At 41.2% G+C, this 19604-nt stretch overlaps 1 protein-coding gene across 2 annotated transcripts; it reads left to right on the top strand.

Moving 5' to 3' along the window:
* The first annotated feature begins 7687 nt into the window (after window positions 1-7687).
* On the top strand, window positions 7688-9320 carry LOC122886029 (trace amine-associated receptor 13c-like). Of its 2 annotated transcripts, none has more exons than XM_044217897.1 (2): window positions 7688-7847; window positions 8082-9320. In XM_044217897.1, exons 1-2 carry the CDS (start codon window positions 7705-7707, stop codon window positions 8896-8898), a joined length of 960 nt encoding a protein of 319 aa, XP_044073832.1. In that variant the 5' UTR covers window positions 7688-7704; the 3' UTR covers window positions 8899-9320. The 2 variants fall into 2 exon arrangements, with proteins under 2 accessions (XP_044073832.1, XP_044073831.1); XM_044217896.1 differs by having other exon boundaries at window positions 7688-7943.
* Window positions 9321-19604: the final 10284 nt, after the last annotated feature.

The following is a 19604-nucleotide window of genomic DNA, read 5'->3' as shown; positions in this document are numbered from 1 at the left end:
ACTCTGTAGTTTTCTCTGGGCCCCTGCCAAACCTGACCAGTGATGACATGTTTAGCCACATGTCTTCATTCCACCGCTGGCTGTCGAGGTGGTGTCCAGCAAACGATGTGGGCTTTGAAGATAATTGGCGGACTTTCTGGGGAAGACCTGGTCTGATTAGGAGAGATGGCATTCATCCCACTTTGGATGGAGCAGCTCTCATAGCCAGAAATCTGACAGATTTTATTAGTGGACCTATACCATAACAACTCAGAGTTGAGACCAGGAGGCAGAGTTGCAGTCCTACGTGCTTCTCTGCGCTTCCAGAGCAAATACCCACCCAAAACACCTTAGTGACGGTGTCTGCCCCCGACCACTTAAATTAATAAACCCAAACGTTGTCAGAAGAGGAGTTATACCTAAAAACCTAAACAAAAAGGCTGACCCTTGCTGGGTCATGAAGAAAATGTTAGCCTAAATGAATCCACTATGCCGAGTCATACAAATACTATAATATTATATTAATATAATATTCCTCGAGGCACAGGCCGAGGAGGTGGAGTTGCAGCCATTTTCAACTCGAGCCTATTAATCAACCCTAAACCTAAACTAAATTATAACTCATTCGAAAGCCTTGTTCTTAGTCTTTCACACCCAACCTGGAAAACACGACAGCAAATTCTATTTGTTATAGTGTACCATGCTCCTGGTCCTAATTCTGAATTTTTATCTGAATTCTCAGAGCTTTTATCATGTTTAGTCCTTAAAACAGATAAAGTAATTATTGTAGATGATTTTAATATTCATGTGGACATTGATAATGATAGCCTTAGTACTGCGTTTATCTCATTATTTTGTCAGAGTGTACATGAAGCCACTCACTGTTCTGGTATATGGCATTGAAACTGAACATTTAATAGTCTTTATCGGACCATTACTTGATAACTTTTGAACTGCTATTACTGGACTACACACCATTAGGCAAAAAGTCTTACTCTAGATGTCTACCTGATATTGCTGTGGCTAGATTCAAGCAAGCAATCCCATCTGCATTTAATTCAATGTTATGTCTAGTTATATATAGTTGATAGCGCTGTAGGCTCACTGCGAACGACACTCGATTCTATCACTCCTCTAACAAAGAAGATAACAAAACAAAGAAGGTTAGCTCCATGGTATAACCCCCCAACCCGCAAATTAAAGCAAACATCACGAAAACTTGGAAGGAAATGGCATTCCGACAACCTGGAAGAATCTGGTTTAGTCTGGCAAGATAGTCTTAAAACATACAAGAAGGCCCTCCATAATGTCAGAGCAGCTTACTACTCATCATTAATAGAGGAAAATAAAAACAACCCCAGGTTTCTTTTCAGCACTGTAGCCAGGCTGACAGAGAGTCATAGCTCTATTGAACCATGTATTCCTATAACCCTCAGTGGTAACGACTTCATGATAATAATCAAATTAAAATTTTAACTATTAGAGACAAAAATCATCAAGTCCTACCTTCAACCGGTTCCGACTTATCTTCAAACACAGGAACCTTAGAAACAACTGTAAAACCTGATATATATTTTGACTGCTTTGCTCGTATCGACCTTCTTCAACTAACTTTGATGATTAATTAATCTTAACCATCAACCTGTCTCTTAGACCCCATTCCAACTAGGCTGCTTAAATACGTTTTACCCTTAGTTAGCACCTCTTTACTGGATATGATCAATCTGTCTTTATTAACAGGCTATGTACCACATTCCTTTGTAAAAAGTATTTGTAATTAAACCACTTTTTAAAAAGCCCACTCTTGATCCAGGGGTTTTAGCCAACTATAGACCTATATATCTAACCTTCCCTGTATCCTTGAGAAAGCAGTCTCCGATCAGTTATGCGACTTTCTAAATAACAATAGTTTATTTGATGATTTTCAGTCAGGATTTAGAGTGCATCATAGCACAGAGACGGCACTGGTGAAAATTACAAATGACCTTTTAATTGCATCAGACAATGGACTTGTATCTGTACTTGTCTTGTTAGATCTTACTACTGCGTTCGACACCATTGACCATCACATCCTATTACAGAGACTGGAACATGTAATTGGCATTAAAGGAACAGCACTAAGCTGGTTTAAATCCTCTCTATCAGATCCATCTCAGTTTGTATATGTTAACGGTGAGTCCTCCGTGCACGCCAAAGTTAGTCATGGAGTTCCACAAGGTTCTGTGCTTGAACCGATTCTATTCACCTTATATATGCTTCCTCTAGGTAAAATTATTAGGAAACACTCCATAAACTTTAATTGTTATGCAGATGATATCTAATTATATCTATCGATCAAGCCAGATGAAACTAACCAGTTAATTAAACTTCAAGCATGCCTTAAGGACATAAAGACCTGGATGACCTGCAATTTTCTGATGTTAAACTCAGACAAAATTGAAGTTATTGTACTTGGCCCCAAACACCTCAGAGACACATTATCTAAAGATATAGTTACTCTAGATGGCAGTGTCCTGGCCTCTAGCAGCACTGTAAGGAACCTCGGAGTAATCTTTGATCAGGATTTATCCTTTAACTCCCACATGAAACAAACTTCAAGGACTGCTTTCTTTCACCTACATAACATTGCAAAAATCAGGCACATCCTGTCTCAAAATGATGCCAAACAATTAGTGCATGCATTTGTTACTTCTAGGTTGGACTATTGCAATTCCTTATTATCAGGCTGCCCGAATAAGTCCCTTAAGACTTTCCAGTTGATCCAGAATACAGCGGCAGCACGTGTACTGACAAGAACTAGGAAAAGAGATCATATTTCGCCAATATTAGCTTCTCTGCACTGGCTCCCTGTAAAATCCAGAATAGAATTTAAAATCCTTCTCCTCACCTACAAAGCTCTTAATGGTCTGGCACCATCATATCTTAAAGATCTCATAATACCTTATTACCCCACTAGAACACTGCGCTGCCAGGATGCAGGGTTACTTGTGGTTCCTAGAGTCTCCAAAAATAGAATGGGAGCCAGAGCCTTCAGTTATCAAGCTCCTCTCCTATGGAATCAGATCCCAGTTTGGGTTCGGGAGGCAGACACCATCTCCACATTTAAGAGTAGCCTTAAGACTTTCCTCTTTGATAAAGCTTAAAGTTAGGGTTGCCTTGGGTGAGTCCTGAACCATCCCGTAGTTATGCTGCTATAGGCCTAGATTGCCAGTAGACTTCCCATGATGCACCTCTTTCCTTTCTTCTTCTCTCCCTCTCCATCTGTATGCATTTTTATCCCATTACTGCATGTTACTAACTCGACATCTTGTCTCTCCCGTAGTTCTGTGATTTCTCGTTTCTCTCCTCTCTCCTTCTGTTGCTTTCAGCAGATATTTCTGCCTCCGGAGCTGCAGAGACTGGATCTGTGGTTGTGGGCCACTTGCTGCCCCCGTGTTCCTGCTCAACAACTGCTACTACAGTTGTTGTTATTGGCTCTGTTACTAATACTAACAACATTTTTTCCTATTATTATTAATTTATTAATATTAACACTACAATTACAATTATTTCAAAAATTCTAGGTGGTATTTGCATTGTGTCTCCCTCTCCGGATTTGCTGGGTCTCTGTAAATAATATTATAAAGAGTACGGTTTAGACCTGTTCTATAGGCAAAGTGCAATGAGATAACTTCTGTTATGAATTGGCGCTATATAAATAAAATTGAATTGAATTATTGTCAAACAGTTCAATAGGACTCTCCTGTTTCCCTGGCACCACCCCCTCTCAGTTCTGCAACCCTGTTGCCGGACCCCAGTCCTGAGGTTCTGTCGCTTGTCTCCAGTTCTGCTGTCTTGTTGCTGGCCTCCTGCTCAGATCTCCAGTCACCGGGCCTCCTGCTCAGATCTCCAGTCGTTAGACCCTGGTCTTGATCTCCAGCAACGCCGCCAGCCTCCAGAGGGTTTCCGTCTGTGTCACCGGTATCCTGTTTGACCTCCAAAGGGGTTCCACCTTTGTCTTTGGCCTCCATCCAGAGGTTCCGTCTTCGCCGTCGGCATCCTGTCCGATCCCCAGAGGGATTTCGTCTACTAAGAATTACAGTAATCCAGCAGTACCCCCTACCCCTCCCAGGTGTCCGTTCAACAATTCCAAAAAAAAGTTCACATCAAGCTGGGTGGGTGGAGGGGGTCACAGAAGGCCACTGGGGGGTCTGACGTGTTGCCGGTGGAAAAGACAGAAGGCCACGACGGGCCAGTGGCGTGGCTGAAGATCAAGTCAAGAGGCGAACCCTTCTGGAGGCCGGCGATGTGGCTGGAGATCACGGCAGCAGGCAGCAGGACTGGAGGCCGGTGACGGAGAGACTGGCAGAGGAGCCGGTGGAACTGAATGTTGAATAGGTGTGGAAAAGAACCTTTTTTGGCATCTTCAAAACCTAAAAAATCTAACGCTGCAGGAGCCTTTTGACAAACGCATTGGGAGAACCGAAAGAATTGTAGTTTGTATCGTACATTAACAAGACTCTACCACCGCGCATGGTCAGTTTCGGTGTGATACCCACACACACATGCACACACACTCATGCACGTGGGAAAAAGGGTGTATTTTATATACTACTCAGGGTGATGGAGAAAGTTCCTTTATAGATGTAGAACTGTGACCCAGATGACCTAAGGGGCCTGGATGACATGTTTGCCATCTATTGCACCAACACAGTTGGGGAAGTTAGACATGTGTTCCCCAAACAAGCTCTCCCAAATTGCTGTGGAGTAGGAGTCCCATGTGGCAAGGTACCTGTTTGGAGCACAAAGAAAGATCATAGCCTGCGTTAACAGGGCTATACAAAACATCTTGGACAATGTTCAAGTTCAAGTTCAAGACTTTATTTGCCTTTGGTCAGGAACAGGTGTTCAAGGGCATTGGAATTCTTGAGCGGATCTCTCAGTCAAGTAATAATAATACAATAAAAGATATGCATAAAAACAAATAAAAAGACACAATTAACAAATAATAAAAAGATGCACATAATAAAGAGTATAAAGTGAAGTGTGCATGTAGGGGAGTGGGGTGTGTGGGGGGAATGGGGGGAGGGTTGATGTCAGTCTGATTTCAGTGTCAGAGGAGTTTTGACTGGGGGCAGGGTATTTCAAACAAATGTAACAATAAAACAATGTTCATTAGAATAGAATGATTGTGTAATAAGCTATGCCAGGAGCTAGATATGTGAAATGTGTCAACATAGCCTACAAGTTAATTAAAAGCAAAGAATATTAAGATATGCTCTGGTCTGCTTTTTAAAGACAATAAATGAGTCTGATTAATTCATATTTTGTATCATTACATTCCACAGCTTGGGATCATCCGCCTCACTCCAGATGTTTAGTCTGGAGTGGACCTCAATTTATTTTGAACAAGAATTGCCTGTTTTCAGGCAATGAGCTAGGCTTCACCTAAAAGAATACAACAAAACTTGAATGTATACCTAGTGGATATGCAAAATATTGACATTAGGCCTATATTGTCATTGATGCAGTGGTAAAAGAAATGTTGGGCCAACTATTAATTCCTTAGTCAATAATCACAGTGACACCAATAATTACAAATTACCATTACTTGCATCAATATGATACTATGATCTATACAATGAATTTCAACCATAAATCTGTAACTAAACAATCACTTCTGTGTGGTTGTAAGCTAATGTTATGTATTTTAATTGTCAAAGAAATCAATTAGGCCGAATTCATTCATTCAACATCATGAACAGGTAGATACTCAGTTCCACAAATAAAAAGGTGGGTAAACAGAGTTTAGGCGGGTCACTACCCAAACACTAGCATACCTTAGACAGGTGGCAGATTCCAATGTCCATATTTTAGATGAGAGGTTTAATCTTTTACAGGAGAACATCAAACAGGTTCTTGTTCAACCTAAAGAATGATTGGAACCTCTTGTCATGGATCCTTAGCTTCCTTAACCAAGTTGAATTCTCCTTTTGTATAGCAACAACAACAACAACGTTTCATGCATCCAAACTCTTCTTGATCGCTATTTTTTTTGTCGCCATTTGGTCAACATGGCAATTGCCAGGGCCTTCTTCTGAGATTATCTCAAGTGTATCGTACACAAAACGGTCTCTAGAAACATGATGAATAGCTTCCTGCAATGTACTTTGCCTCAGCAAGTGCTCTGCGCCGGCTGCTGTGCCCTACCTCGCGGTGACCGAAGAACAAATTTCTTATCATTAGAAGTGATCATTAGAAGGCAGCATTAGACTCGACTTGAGTTTAGAAAGGAACAGAGCTGGCAACTGATCACCACCTGGTAAGTGAGTTTGATGAGATGGTGGGATGGTGAGGGTGGACTGGGACTACCTGGTAGAGACCACTGTTTGTGAGGTCTTCAACTCGGAAATCTGCAGGAGCATTTCCCATGTCCTGTGGGAGGCTTGGGACATGGAATCTATTGTGTCATTTTGAAGGCGGCTGCTTGGAGTTGTAGCAAGCCAGGTGGACACCAATGGTGAAGGAAGCCATCAAGCTCAAGAAAAGCTCAAAGAGATTGAAAATTTGCTGCATTCACATTGGGTGTTGGATTCCACCAAGGCTCCCCCTTGTTGCCAATTCTGTTTGTGATTTTCCTGGAAAGAATCTCAAACTGTATCAGAGGAGTGGAGAGAGTCTAGTTTGGTGAGGATCGTTCCTCTGCCGATCACTAAACTGAACAATGGATCATTAACATCACTGCAATACTTGAAATAATTGTGCAATATCCTCTATACTTTATATTAAGTTTAAAATTCCCTATTTATTGATATTTATTCATACTTCTATTACTGCTGTGCAATATCTAACGTCTAATAATCTGGTTAATCTGCAACACTTAACTTGACAGTACTCATTATTGCACTATTACTTACTACTTATATTATTACATTGTAATATACCGTATATACTTATCAACCTCTAAATCCACTTTGGTACTTACACTTATTTTAGCTTTTATACTTATGTCCACTATGTACTTAATTTATCTTACCTGCATTATAGTGTATTATATTTTGATTTGCGTAGTACTTCTATTCCTGTGTGCATTGATGTGACAGTGAGCAGCTGTAACGAAAGAGTTCAGCTCTTATAGGACTGATCAATAAAGTATTTCTGATACTGATTCTGATTCTGATGGTTCTGCTGACTTTATTGGCCTGTGACCTTCAGCATACACTGGGGTGGTTTGCATCTGAGATGAGAGTCAGCACCTCCAAGTCTGAGGCCATGGTACTGGAAAATGGTGGATTGCCACCTTTGGGTTGGGAATGAGTTTTTGCCTCAAAGTGATGGATTGTGAGATCAATAGTTGGTTTGGTGCAACATCAGCTGTGTTATGGGCATTGTACTGGACTGTCATGACGAAGAGGGAGTATGAAGATGGTATGAATATGAAAGCTCTCGATTTAACAGTTAATATGGTCATATTGGCTTTTGGGTTGTGACAGAAATAATGAGAATATGGATACCAGAATGACTTTCCTCTGCAGGTTGTCTAACAAAGGAAAAGAAACAAGAGTGGAGAATAGCAGAGGGAGAGTGATAGAGAGGGAGGATTGGAGAGAAAGTGATGAAGATGATGATGGTGTGATATGAAGAACAAGAGGGACGAGGGAGGGAGGAACGTCAGTATCCAACAGAGACTGAGAGCGAGAGGAGAGGAGGGACAAACTGAATGTCAGAAAGAAATAAATCACTTGTATGATAAAGAGTTTTGGTCAGAATCTGCCAGAGCTGCAGCTTCACCTTTCCTCCTCTCACTGTCTGATGGAGGTTGATGACGGAGCAGAGCTCTGCTTTCCACAACTCCTCAACACCTCCTGCAGGAAGCCGACACTTCCTTGGTCCGAAGTTGTATTTCTGCACACTCTTCTGTCCTCCATCTCTCTGCTCATTGTGGCTCTCAACCTGCTTGTCATCATCTCAGTCTCCCACTTCAGGCAGACATCAATTTCTCAGCAGAGCCTTCACTTATTAAGTTTTAAAAATGTGAAAAATTTACTTTTAGCTAGCTACTTTTTCCATTTTCCACAATTGTATGATTCTATGTGTAATGATATTTTTCTCTTTCCCTCCAGGCAGCTCCACACACCCACCAACATCCTCCTCCTCTCTCTGGCTGTCTCAGACTTTCTCGTGGGCCTCCTGCTGATGCCGGGAGAAATCCTCCGCAGAACATCCTGCTGGTTTCTTGGTGACCTTGTGTGTTCTCTGTATAAGTATTTAGCATGCATCATTACCTTTGCCTCAGTAGGAGACATGGTGCTCATATCAGCAGACCGATATGTTGCTATTTGTGAACCTTTGCATTACCCCACAAGAATCACTATGACAAGAGTCAAACTCTGTGTTTGTCTGTGTTGGCTCTTTTCTGTTTTCTACAGCAGTCTCTATTTAAAAGACAACGTGACTCAACCAGACAGGTATATTTCCTGCTACGGAGAGTGTGTGATTAACATTGACTATGTTGCAGGAGCTGTTGACATTGTTGTAACCTTTATTGCTCCCATTACTGTCATCATAGTTCTGTATATGAGAGTATTTGCTGTGGCTGTCTCTCAGGCTCGTGCCATGCGCTCTCACATTACAGCTGTCAGACTCCAGCGTTCAGTGACTCCGAAGGCAAAGAAATCTGAGCTGAAAGCAGCCAGGACTCTTGGTGTTCTTGTATTTGTGTTTCTAATATGTTTCTGCCCATATTACTGTGTCTCTTTTGCAGGTGACAATGTGCTCAGTGCTTCATCTATAGCTTATGTGATCTATCTGCCCTATTTTAACTCCTGTCTAAACCCTGTGATCTATGCATTGTTCTACCCCTGGTTTAAAAAAGCTATTACTCAAATTGTTACGTTTAAGATTCTGCAGCCTGGTTCCAGTGAGGCCAACATACTGTAGAGAGGCTGTGGAGTGACTGAAATACGATCTGCTTGTTAAATTTAAACATGTGGTTCAGTGAGAGAATTCATAAATCCAAATAGTGAAAATATGCACATAAAGAGATGGATGAAATGCATTTTATGTGTAATTCTGCTCAATGTCAGCTCCACATAACCTGTGAAGAATATTTCAATGTTTTAAGTAACGGTGATCATAATTATTAGCGTTGCTAGTAAATTGTGGCTGTATTATGACACTTGCTGGCTGTCGCAGATATCAAACCTGTGTCTTTTCAGTTCCTGGACTGTCTGTAGCTCTCATGGGAAGTCCTGTCTCACACATTCAGCTTGTGATTAGACACAAGGGTGTAGTTTTCTACTGCTGTGTGTATTCTTTATTCTGTTGCTGTTGTCATTTTATCATAAGCACCATGTACTGTTTCTTGGCATCGTCTAGTTTCATTCATTAAGTTGTGAATTAACAAACATGATACACAGCATAATTCATAACTAAGTCTTTTGTCTCAGGAAACCTTTTACTTTGTAATAGTAAGAACTGCAACACAACCGCACTTCTACTGTTATTTATATTGTGGCTGTTGTATCCAGACTCTCACATGCTTTATAGGTATCAAATTCCACAAGGTTGACTGTGTGGTTATTAAACTGAAATTAATTGAATTCAATAAGCATTATGAAACAAAACAAAGGGAAATGGATTGTATTAAAATTCCCATAAGAATGAACACAATATAGAACATAGAAAGTTTTATATTTTTGAAAAATAACAAGACACATGATACAATCACAGAGTATGTGTCAGAGAGCCAACACAGACACCACCAGCTCCACCCACTGCAATCAACAGATCTCACTCACCTGAGTACTGATCACACACCTGCCACCAATCACCAACATAGAAAGTTTTATATTTTTGAAAAATAACAAGACACATGATACAATCATGAGTCACGAGTATGGTGGATTGCAATTAAACATTATTTTGATGTTATTCATTAAATAAAATAAAAAAAGCGATGTATAATATCCTGTATAGAATATAGAAAGTCATATAAGACTTTAAACACATGAATGGCATTTTTTCAGTTGTGATGATTATAAAGACAAAGAACACTGAACTCGCTTGAGTCCAACTCAAGACTTTATTGTTAAGCAGAACAATATATGGAATACAGTCTCTTCAGACTATACTAGGGTACAATGCACACTTAGATAGTCTAGGTATCCTGATCTTAAGACCCTCTCCTTTTATCCTCATACAGTCATTACAGGTCTAAATTTACATTCTAAAGTGACATTTGCATTTCAGACCACCTCCCTGTTATATTTAAATTTAAAGTCCCTCTCCCTGCAGCCAAATCTCTCATTCCAGCCGGTCGCCACCGCACCATCACATCCACCACAGCTGGAGAATTTGCTGCTGCCTTCATGAACACCACTCTTTATTCCCAGGACATCGTGGTCTCTCCTCTGTACCCAGAGGACTTCATCTCCTCCTTCCATTACACCTGTTCAGAGATTTAGCAGCATTGCTCCTTTCAGGTGCATATCTGTCAAAACTAAACCAGACCCCTGGCTTAATGACACCACCCGCGCCCTCAGGCGGCAGTCCAGACAGGCTGAGCGCAAGTGGAAGAAGGACAAGTTACATGTATCACTGGGTATATTGAGGGACAGTCTCACTGAGTATCAAAATGCTGTTAAAGCAGCTAAATGTCAGTATTTGTCAAATGTTATTTCCACCAGCTGTAATCGCCCGAGAGTGCTATTTAGTACAATTCAGTCTGTTACTAATCCATCTAGTAATGTTCTGCAGCATGTGACAAGTCAACCTGTGATGATTTTCTCCATTATTTTGTTGACAAAGTAGCCTCTGTTAAACAGAGCATTAACAATATGTCTAACAGTTTTGACTTATGCTCTTCTTCTGTACTCTCTGTGTTTAATGTGTTTGAGCCAGTGTCACTGTCTCTCCTCGCTGAGGTGGTCCAGGGGTGAGACCGACTAACTGTCCTATGGACATTATTCCTTCCAAGGTGCTTAAACAGGTTTTTAATACAGTGGGGCCATGTCTCCTCTCGTTCATAAACAGCTGCCTCAGCTCAGGTTCTGTACCAACTGCTTTCAAGCACGCTGTGCTCTTCAAAAAAAACCCCAACCTTGATCCTGCTGTCCTGTCAAATTTTAGACCTGTGTCCCATTTGCCTTTCCTGTCCAAGGTTTTGGAAAAATAGTCTTCATTCAGTTAAACTCTTTTCTGGAAAACAATCAAATCTTTGAAAAATTCCAGTCTGGCTTCAGAACACGACACAGCACTGAATCCGCTCTGCTGAAAGTACTGAACGATATTCTCTTGTCCCTCGATGCAAAAAAGTCTGTGCTGCTGGTAATGTTGGACCTTACTGCAGCGTTTGACACCGTGGACCATTCAGTCCTTCTGAGATGTCTGGCCCAACAGGTTGGCCTTCAGGGAACTGTGCTGCATTGTTTTAGGTCATATTTTACAGATAGGGCATTCTCTGTTATGATTGATGACCTTTCCTCCTCTTCAGCCCCTATGACCTCTGGTGTGCCACAGGGATCCATTTTGGGCCCTGTTCTATTCTCTCTGTACATGCTGCCTTTATGTTCAATTATTTCAAGTCACAATGTGTCCTTCCATCTGTATGCAGATGACTTACAAATCTATCTGCCGGTTGTCCCCAATTCTTCTGACAGTCTTGAATCCATAAACAGATGTTTAGATGACATCAAATTGTGGCTGTCTCAGAACTTTCTTTGTCTGAATGAGGACAAAACAGAATGTATTGTTTTTGGCACATCCAACCTGCCCAGCGTTTCAGCTCCTGGTCTTGTTGCGTTGACCCCCTATTTTAACCACGTTGTGAAAAATTTGGGGGTGAAATTAGACAGCAGTCTAAAATTTGATAAGCAAATTGATTCTGTGGTCAGGGCAAGCTTCTTTCAGCTCCGCCTCCTAGCAAAGGTTAAACCCTTCTTGAGCCGTTGTGACCTGGAGAAAGCTATCCATGCTTTTGTTAGTTCCCGCATAGACTACTGTAATGCGCTCTATCCTGCCTTTGTTCAAAGCCAAACTTAAAACCCACTTATTTAGAATATTTTTTAACACTTAGTGGCCCTGTTACACTTGTCTTTATCTTAATGTTGTAATGTGCTCTGCTGACCTATTTGTACTTTTATTATTATTTGTTATTATCATTTTTTTTTTTATCTTGTTTTTAATGTTGTACAGCACTTTGGTTCAGTTTCGGTTGTTGGAAGGTGCTATAGAAATAAAGTTTGATTACAGGTCTAAATATACCCCCTCCTCATATCCTTATTTAGTCACATTCTGTAGATCGAAACAAGGGGCACCCCCCCATTTTCAATTAGGTGCTGGACCTAGACCAGACACCTTAACTGATTACCATCCAAATAGCAGAAAAGGGGAGGTGGATTTCTTCACCCAGCACCGTACAGTGAGTAAGTACAGCAGTACACATTCCTCCACAGACCGCATGTTTATTTACTACTGTAGTCATGGAAACGCTCTGAATAGCTCTATATTGCCCCTTTGAGGACTGACATTTGTTATTGTTGTTGTCCTCTGTGGGTAAAATTCACAACTTAGTTTTTATTGACAATTTTAACCTCTTCTGGGAGCAGAGAAACTTTTTTAAAGAGAGATGGTATTCATCCCAACACGCTTGGTCCCAGAATGTTATCGGAAAACATATCTCACAGCCTCTGCTCCCCACATGCCTCTGTAACATCTCTGTGATGAAATGTTTCTTCATGGAACTACACCACACATTTGTTTTTTGTTCTTTTGCCAGAGACTGGGATCATTCCAGAAATAAACTTTGAAAAGAGCTAAGTATCTCGAAAGGTGTGTACACAGCATAATGGGATGGATCTGTGTCTGGAGAGACCTACTGTGTAGAAACAGACCTTGAGGTCTACGACCCTGAATCCTACATCTTTTTCAGACTATGCATGGATAACTCTGTTATTGAAAAGATGCGGGGGGGCACCCCTGACGAGGATAAACTCTACCCCATTACATCTAAAGTATGAGAGACATGGTTTACCACTGGTTTTGTAGTCCAGTGGAGTGATTGGGGGAGAACCCTTGATGTTTTCTCACGTACATTATTCAGATGGTATAAGACAAATTAAGGTCTCAAAAGAAAAGTTTTTATGCCCCCCTTTTCCCTGACCACGACGACATGAGCACCTCGAATATCTCCAATCTCTCCTGTTTACAATACAATAACTTGGCAGTTCCAGCCTCATCTAGTGAGGCTCCATGTTTGAAAAATAAAAGTGGTAGATGTGTCTCAGCGGCCTTTAAAGATGTTTTAGATGAAGGTAGAATACCCCATAAATTACAAACAGACAAAGGATAGGAATTCTTAAACAAGGAGTTTGAAGCATTAATCAAAAATAATGGAATCATTCACTTCACCACATCAAATGAGACTAAGGCCTCTGCTTAGTGAACTGGAAACGCGGTTCCGCACCATGGGAACTCAATCATAAACTGCTGCAGTTAGCCAGCCCCCAGTAGCCGGTGTGGACCGACCAGAGGTAGCTCCTGTTAGCAGGGAGGCTGGGTGACTGTCCGAAGGAAGCATAGCCCTAAGCAGAAGCCCACGGTTCACCACCAACCTGTTCACGTTTCTAACAAGTTCTCCCCACTCAGCGACACACCCGCTGAGAAACCAACTCTGATTATTGGCAGCTCCATTTTGAGAAACATGAAGTTAGCGACACCATAGTCAATGTATTCCTGATGTATTCCTGGGGCCAGAGCGGGCGACGTTGAATCCTATTTAAAACTGCTGGCTAAGGATAAATGTAAATACAGTAAGATTATTATACACGTTGGCAGTAATGACTCCCGATTACGCCAATCGGAGGTCACTAAAGTTAATGTTGAGTCGGTGTGTAATTATGCAAAGACAATGTCGGACTCCATAGTTTTCTCTGGGCCCCTGCCAAACCTGACCAGTGATGACATGTTTAGCCGCATGTCTTCATTCCGCTGCTGGCTGTCGAGGTGGTGTCCAGCAAACGATGTGGGCTTTGTAGATATTTGGCGGACTTTCTAGGGAAGACGATGTTAGCCTGAATGAATCCACTCCGCCCAGTCATATTAATACTATAATATTATATTAATATAATATTCCTTGAGCAACCAATTCTAATAGTTATAGTGTACCACGCTCCTGGTCCTAATTCTGAATTTTTATCTGAATTCTCAGAGTTTGTATCATGTTTAGTCCTTAAAACAAATAATGTAATATTGTCGGTGATTTTAAAATTCATGTGGACATTGATAATGATAGCCTTAGTACTGCGTTTATCTCATTATTAGATTCGATTGGCTTTTGTCAGAGTGTACATGAAGCCACTCACTGTTTTAACCACAGCCTCGACCTTGTTCTGGTATATGGCATTGAAATTGAACATTTAATATTCTTTCCACAGAATCCTTCTTTATCGGACCATTACTTAATAACTTTTGAACAACTATTTCTGGACTACACGCCATTACGCAAAAACTCCTACTCTAGATGTCTATCTAATATTGTTGTGGCTAGATTCAAGGAAGCGATCCCATCTGCATTTAATCCAATGCTATATAACAGAGGACTCCTATGCAAATCGCAGCACCTCCCAACTTGACCATCTAGTTGATAGTGCTGCAGGCTCACTGCAAACGACACTCGATTCTATCGGTCCTCTAAAGAATAAGATAATAAAACAAAGAAGGTTAGCTCCATGGTATAACCACCAAACCCGCAAATTAAAGCAAACATCACGGAAACTTGAAAGGAAATGGCGTTCCAACAACCTGGAAGAATCTCGTTTAGTCTGGAAAGATTGTCTTAAAACATACAGGAAGGCCCTCCGTAATGCCAGAGCAGCTTACTACTCATCATTAATAGAGGAAAATAAAAACAACCCCTGGTTTCTTTTCAGCACTGTAGCCAGGCTGACAGAGAGTCATAGCTTATTGAACCATGTATTCCTATAACCGTCAGTAGCAACGACTTCATTAGTTTCTTCAATAATAAAATTTTAACTATTAGAGAAAAAATTCATCAAGTCCTTAGAAACAGCTGTAAAACCTGATATATATTTTGACTGCTTTGCTCCTATTGACCTTCTTCAACCAACTTCGACAATTAATTAATCTAAGCCATCAACCTGTCTCTTAGACCCTATTCCAACTAGGCTGCTTAAAGACGTTTTACACTTAGCACCTCTTTACTGGATATGATCAATCTGTCTTTATTAACAGGCTATGTACTACAATCCTCTAAAGTAGCTGTAATTCTTCTTCCCACTCTTGATCCAGGGGTTTTAGACAACTATAGACCTATATCTAACCTTCTCTTTTTCTCTAAGATCCTTGAGAAAGCAGTCGCCAATCAGTTGTGTGACTTTCTAAATAACAATAGTTTATTGAGGATTTTCAGTCAGGATTTAGAGTGCATCATAGCACAGAGACAGCACTGGTGAAAATTACAAATGACCTTTTAATTGCATCAGACAATGGACTTGTCTCTGTACTTGTCTTGTTAGATCTTAGTGCTGTGGTCGACACTATTTACCATCACATCCTATTACAGAGACTGGAACATGTAATTGGCATTAAAGGAGCAGCACTAAGCTGGTTTAAATCCTATCTATCAGATCGATCTCAGTTTGTACATGTTAACGGTGAGTCCTCCGTGCACGCCAAAGTTAGTCACGGAGTTCCACAAGGTTCTGTACTTGGACCGATTCTATTCACTTTATATATGCTTCCTCTAGGCAATATTATTAGGAAACACTCCATAAAGTTTCACTGTTATGCGGATGATACCCAGTTATATCTATCGATCAAGCCAGATGAAACTAACCAGTTAACTAAACTTCAAGCATGCCTTAAGGACATAAAGACCTGGATGACCTGCAATTTTCTGATGTTAAACTTAGACAAAATTGAAGTTATTGTACTTGGCTCCAAGACACATTATCTAAAAATATAGTTACTCTAGATGGCAGTGTCCTGGCCTCCAGCAGCACCGTAAAGAACCTCGGAGTTATCTTTGATCAGGATTTATCCTTTAACTCCCAAATGAAACAAACTTCAAGGACTGCCTTCTTTCACCTACATAACATTGCAAAAATCAGGCACATCCTGTCTCAAAAAGATGCCAAAAGATTAGTGCATGCATTTGTTACTTCTAGGTTGGACTATTGCAATTCCTTATTATCAGGCTGCCCGAATAAGTCCCTTAAGACTCTCCAGTTGATCCAGAATGCTGCAGCACGTGTACTGACAAGAGCTAGGAAAAGAGATCATATTTCTCCAATATTAGTTTCTCTGCACTGGCTCCCTGTAAAATCCAGAATAGAATTTAAAATCCTTCTCCTCACCTACAAAGCTCTTAATGGTCTGGCACCATCATATCTTAAAGATCTCATAATACCTTATTACCCCACTAGAACACTGCGCTGCCAGGATGCAGGGTTACTTGTGGTTCCTAGAGTCTCCAAAAATAGAATGGGAGCCAGAGCCTTCAGTTATCAAGCTCCTCTCCTGTGGAATCAGATCCCAGTTTGGGTTCGGGAGGCAGACACCATCTCCACATTTAAGAGTAGCCTCAAGACTGTCCTCTTTGATAAAGCTTAAAGTTAGGGCTGGCTTGGGTGAGTCCTGAACCATCCCGTAGTTATGCTGCTATAAGCCTAGATTGCCGGTAGACTTCCCATGATGCACTTCTTTCCTTTCTTCTTCTCTCCCTCTCCATCTGTATGCATTTTTATCCCATTACTGCATGTTACTACCTCGACATCTTCTCTCTCCCGTAGTTCTGTGCTTTCTCGTTTCTCTCCTCTCTCCTTCTGTCGCTTTCAGCAGGTATTTCTGCCTCTGGAGCTGCAGAGACTGGATCTGTGATTGTGGGCCACTTGCTGCCCCCGGGTTCCTGCTCAACAACTGCTACTACTAATACTAACATTATTTTTCCTATAGCTGTCATTCCTATTATTATTAATTTATTAATATTAACACTGCAATTACATTTCAACTATTTAATAAATTCTAGGTGGTATTTGCATTTTGCCTCCCTCTCCGGATTTGTTGGGTCTCTGTAAATAATATTATGAAGAGTACGGTCTAGACCTGCTCTATAGGAAAAGTGCAATGAGATAACTTCCGTTATAAATTCGCGCTATATAAATGATATTGAATTGAATTGTTGTCGAACAGTTCAATAGGACTCTCCTGTTTCCCTGGCACCACCACCTCTCAGTTCTGCAACCCTGTTGCTGGCCCCCAGTCCTGATGTTCTGTCGCTGGTCTCCAGTTCTGCTGTCTTGTCACCGGCCTCCTTCTCAGCTCTCTAGTCGTTAGACCCTGGTCTTGATCTCCAGCAGTGCCGCCAGCCCCCCGTGGGTTTCCGTCTGTGTCACCGGTATCCTGTTTGACCTCCAGAGGGGTTCTGCCTTTGTCTTCGGCCTCCATCCAGAGGTTCCGTCTTCGCCGTCGGCGTCCTGTCCGATCCCCAGAGGAACAAAGAATTACAGTAATCCAGCAGTACCCCCTACCTCTCCCAGGTGTCCCTTCAACAATTCCAAAAAAAAGTTCACGTCGAGCTGGGCGGGTGGAGGGGGTCACAGAAGGCCACTGGGGGTCTGACGGGGTGCCAGTGGAAAAGACAGAAGGCCACGAGGGGCCGGTGGCGTGGCTGGAGATCAAGTCAAGAGGCGAACCCTTCTGGAGATCACGGCAGCAGGCAGCAGGACTGGAGGCCGGTGACGGAGAGACTGGCAGAGGAGCCAGTGGAACCGAATGTTGAATATGGTGTGGAAAAGAACCTTTTTGGCATCTTCAAAATCAAAAAAAATCTAACGCTGCAGGAACCTTTTGACAAACGAATTGGGAGAACCGAAAGAATTGTACTTTGTATCGTACATTAACAAGACTCGCGCCCACCGCACATGGTCAGTTTCGGTGTGATACCCACACACACACACACACACACACACACACGCACACACACTCATGCACGTGGGGAAAAGGGTGTATTTTATATACTACTCAGGGTGATGGAGAAAGTTCCTTTATAACTGTAGAACTGTGACCCAGATGACCTAAGGGGCCTGGATGACAACATGTTTGCCATCTATTGCACCAACACAGTTGGGGAAGTTCCATCTCTGCTGGAGGTCAATCTCCCTCCAATCTTCTTTTTTTGGGAATAGACATGTGTTCCCCAACCAAGCTCTCCCAAATTGCTGTGGAGTAGGAGTCCCCAGTGGCAAGGTACCTGTTTGGAGCACGAAGAAAGATCATAGCCTGCGTTAACAGGGCTAAACAAAACATCTTGGACAATGTTCAAGTTCAAGACTTTATTTGCCTTTGGTCAGGCACAGGTGTACAAGGGCATTGGAATTCTTGAGCGGATCTCTCAGTCAAGTAATAATAATAAAATAAAAAATATCCATAAAAACAAATAAAAAAAACATATACACAATTAACAAATAATAAAAGATGCACATAATAAAAAGTATGAAGTGAGTGTTTGCATGTAGGGGGGTGGGGTGTGTGTGGGGAATGGGGGAGGTTTGCTTTCAGTCTGATTTCACAGTGTCAGAGGAGTTTAGACTGGGGGCAGGGTATTTCAAACAAATGTAACAATAAAACAATGTTCATTAGAATAGAATGATTGTGTAATAAGCTATGCAAGGATCTAGATATGTGAAATGTGTCAACATAGCCTACAAGTTAATTAAAAGCAAAGAATATTAAGATATGCTCTGGTCTGCTTTTTAAAGACAATGAATGAGTCTGATTAATTCATATTTTGTATCATTACATTCCACAGCTTGGGATCATCTACTTCACTCTAGATGTTTAGTCTGGAGTGGACCACATTTTATTTTGAACAAGAATTGCCTATTTTCAGGCAATGAGCTAGGCTTCACCTAAAAGAATACAACAGAGCTCTTGAATGTATACCTAGTGGATATGCTAAATATTGACATTAGGCATATATTGTCATTGATGCAGTGGTAAAAGAAATGTTGGGCCAACTATTAACTCCTTAGTCAATAATCACAGTGACACCAATAATTACAAATTACCATTACTTGCATCAATATGATACTATAATCTATACAATGAATTTCAACCATAAATCTGTAACTAAACAATCACTTCTGTGTGGTTGTAAGCTAATGTTATGTATTTTAATTGTCAAAGAAATCAATTAGGCCGAATTCATTCATTCATCATCTTGAACAGGTAGATACTCAGTTCCACAAATAAAAAGGTGGGTAAACAAAGTTTAGGCGGGACACTACCCAAACACTAGCCTACCTTTGACAGATGGCGGATTCCAATGTCCATTTTTTAGATGAGAGGTTTAATCTTTTACAGGAAAACATCAAATTGGTTCTTGTTCAACCTAAAGAATGATTGGAACCTCTTGTCATGGATCCTTAGCTTCCTTAACCAAGCTGAAATCTCCTTTTGTATAGCAACAACAATAACAACGTTTCATGCACCCAAACTCTTCTTGATCGCTATTTTTTTAGTCGCCGTCTGGTCAAGATGCAATTGCCAGGTCCTTCTTCTGAGATGAAATCAAATGCATCGTACACAAAACGGTCTCTAGAAACATGATGAATAGCTTCCTGCAA

Source organism: Siniperca chuatsi, linkage group LG12, assembly GCF_020085105.1.
Source record: "Siniperca chuatsi isolate FFG_IHB_CAS linkage group LG12, ASM2008510v1, whole genome shotgun sequence".
In the NCBI taxonomy this organism is placed as follows: domain Eukaryota; kingdom Metazoa; phylum Chordata; class Actinopteri; order Centrarchiformes; family Sinipercidae; genus Siniperca; species Siniperca chuatsi.
The sequence above is the reverse complement of the archived record's forward strand: the minus strand, read 5'-3'. Positions and strand labels throughout refer to the sequence as shown.

Excerpts from the sequence above, each read along its gene's own strand:
- LOC122886029 (XM_044217896.1), top strand. The coding sequence starts at position 7,705 with ATGATAAAGAGTTTTGGTCAGAATCTGCCAGAGCTGCAGCTTCACCTT. Across the intron at positions 7,944-8,081 it reads ATCTCAGTCTCCCACTTCAG|GCAGCTCCACACACCCACCA; the intron begins GCAGACATCAAT and ends CTTTCCCTCCAG.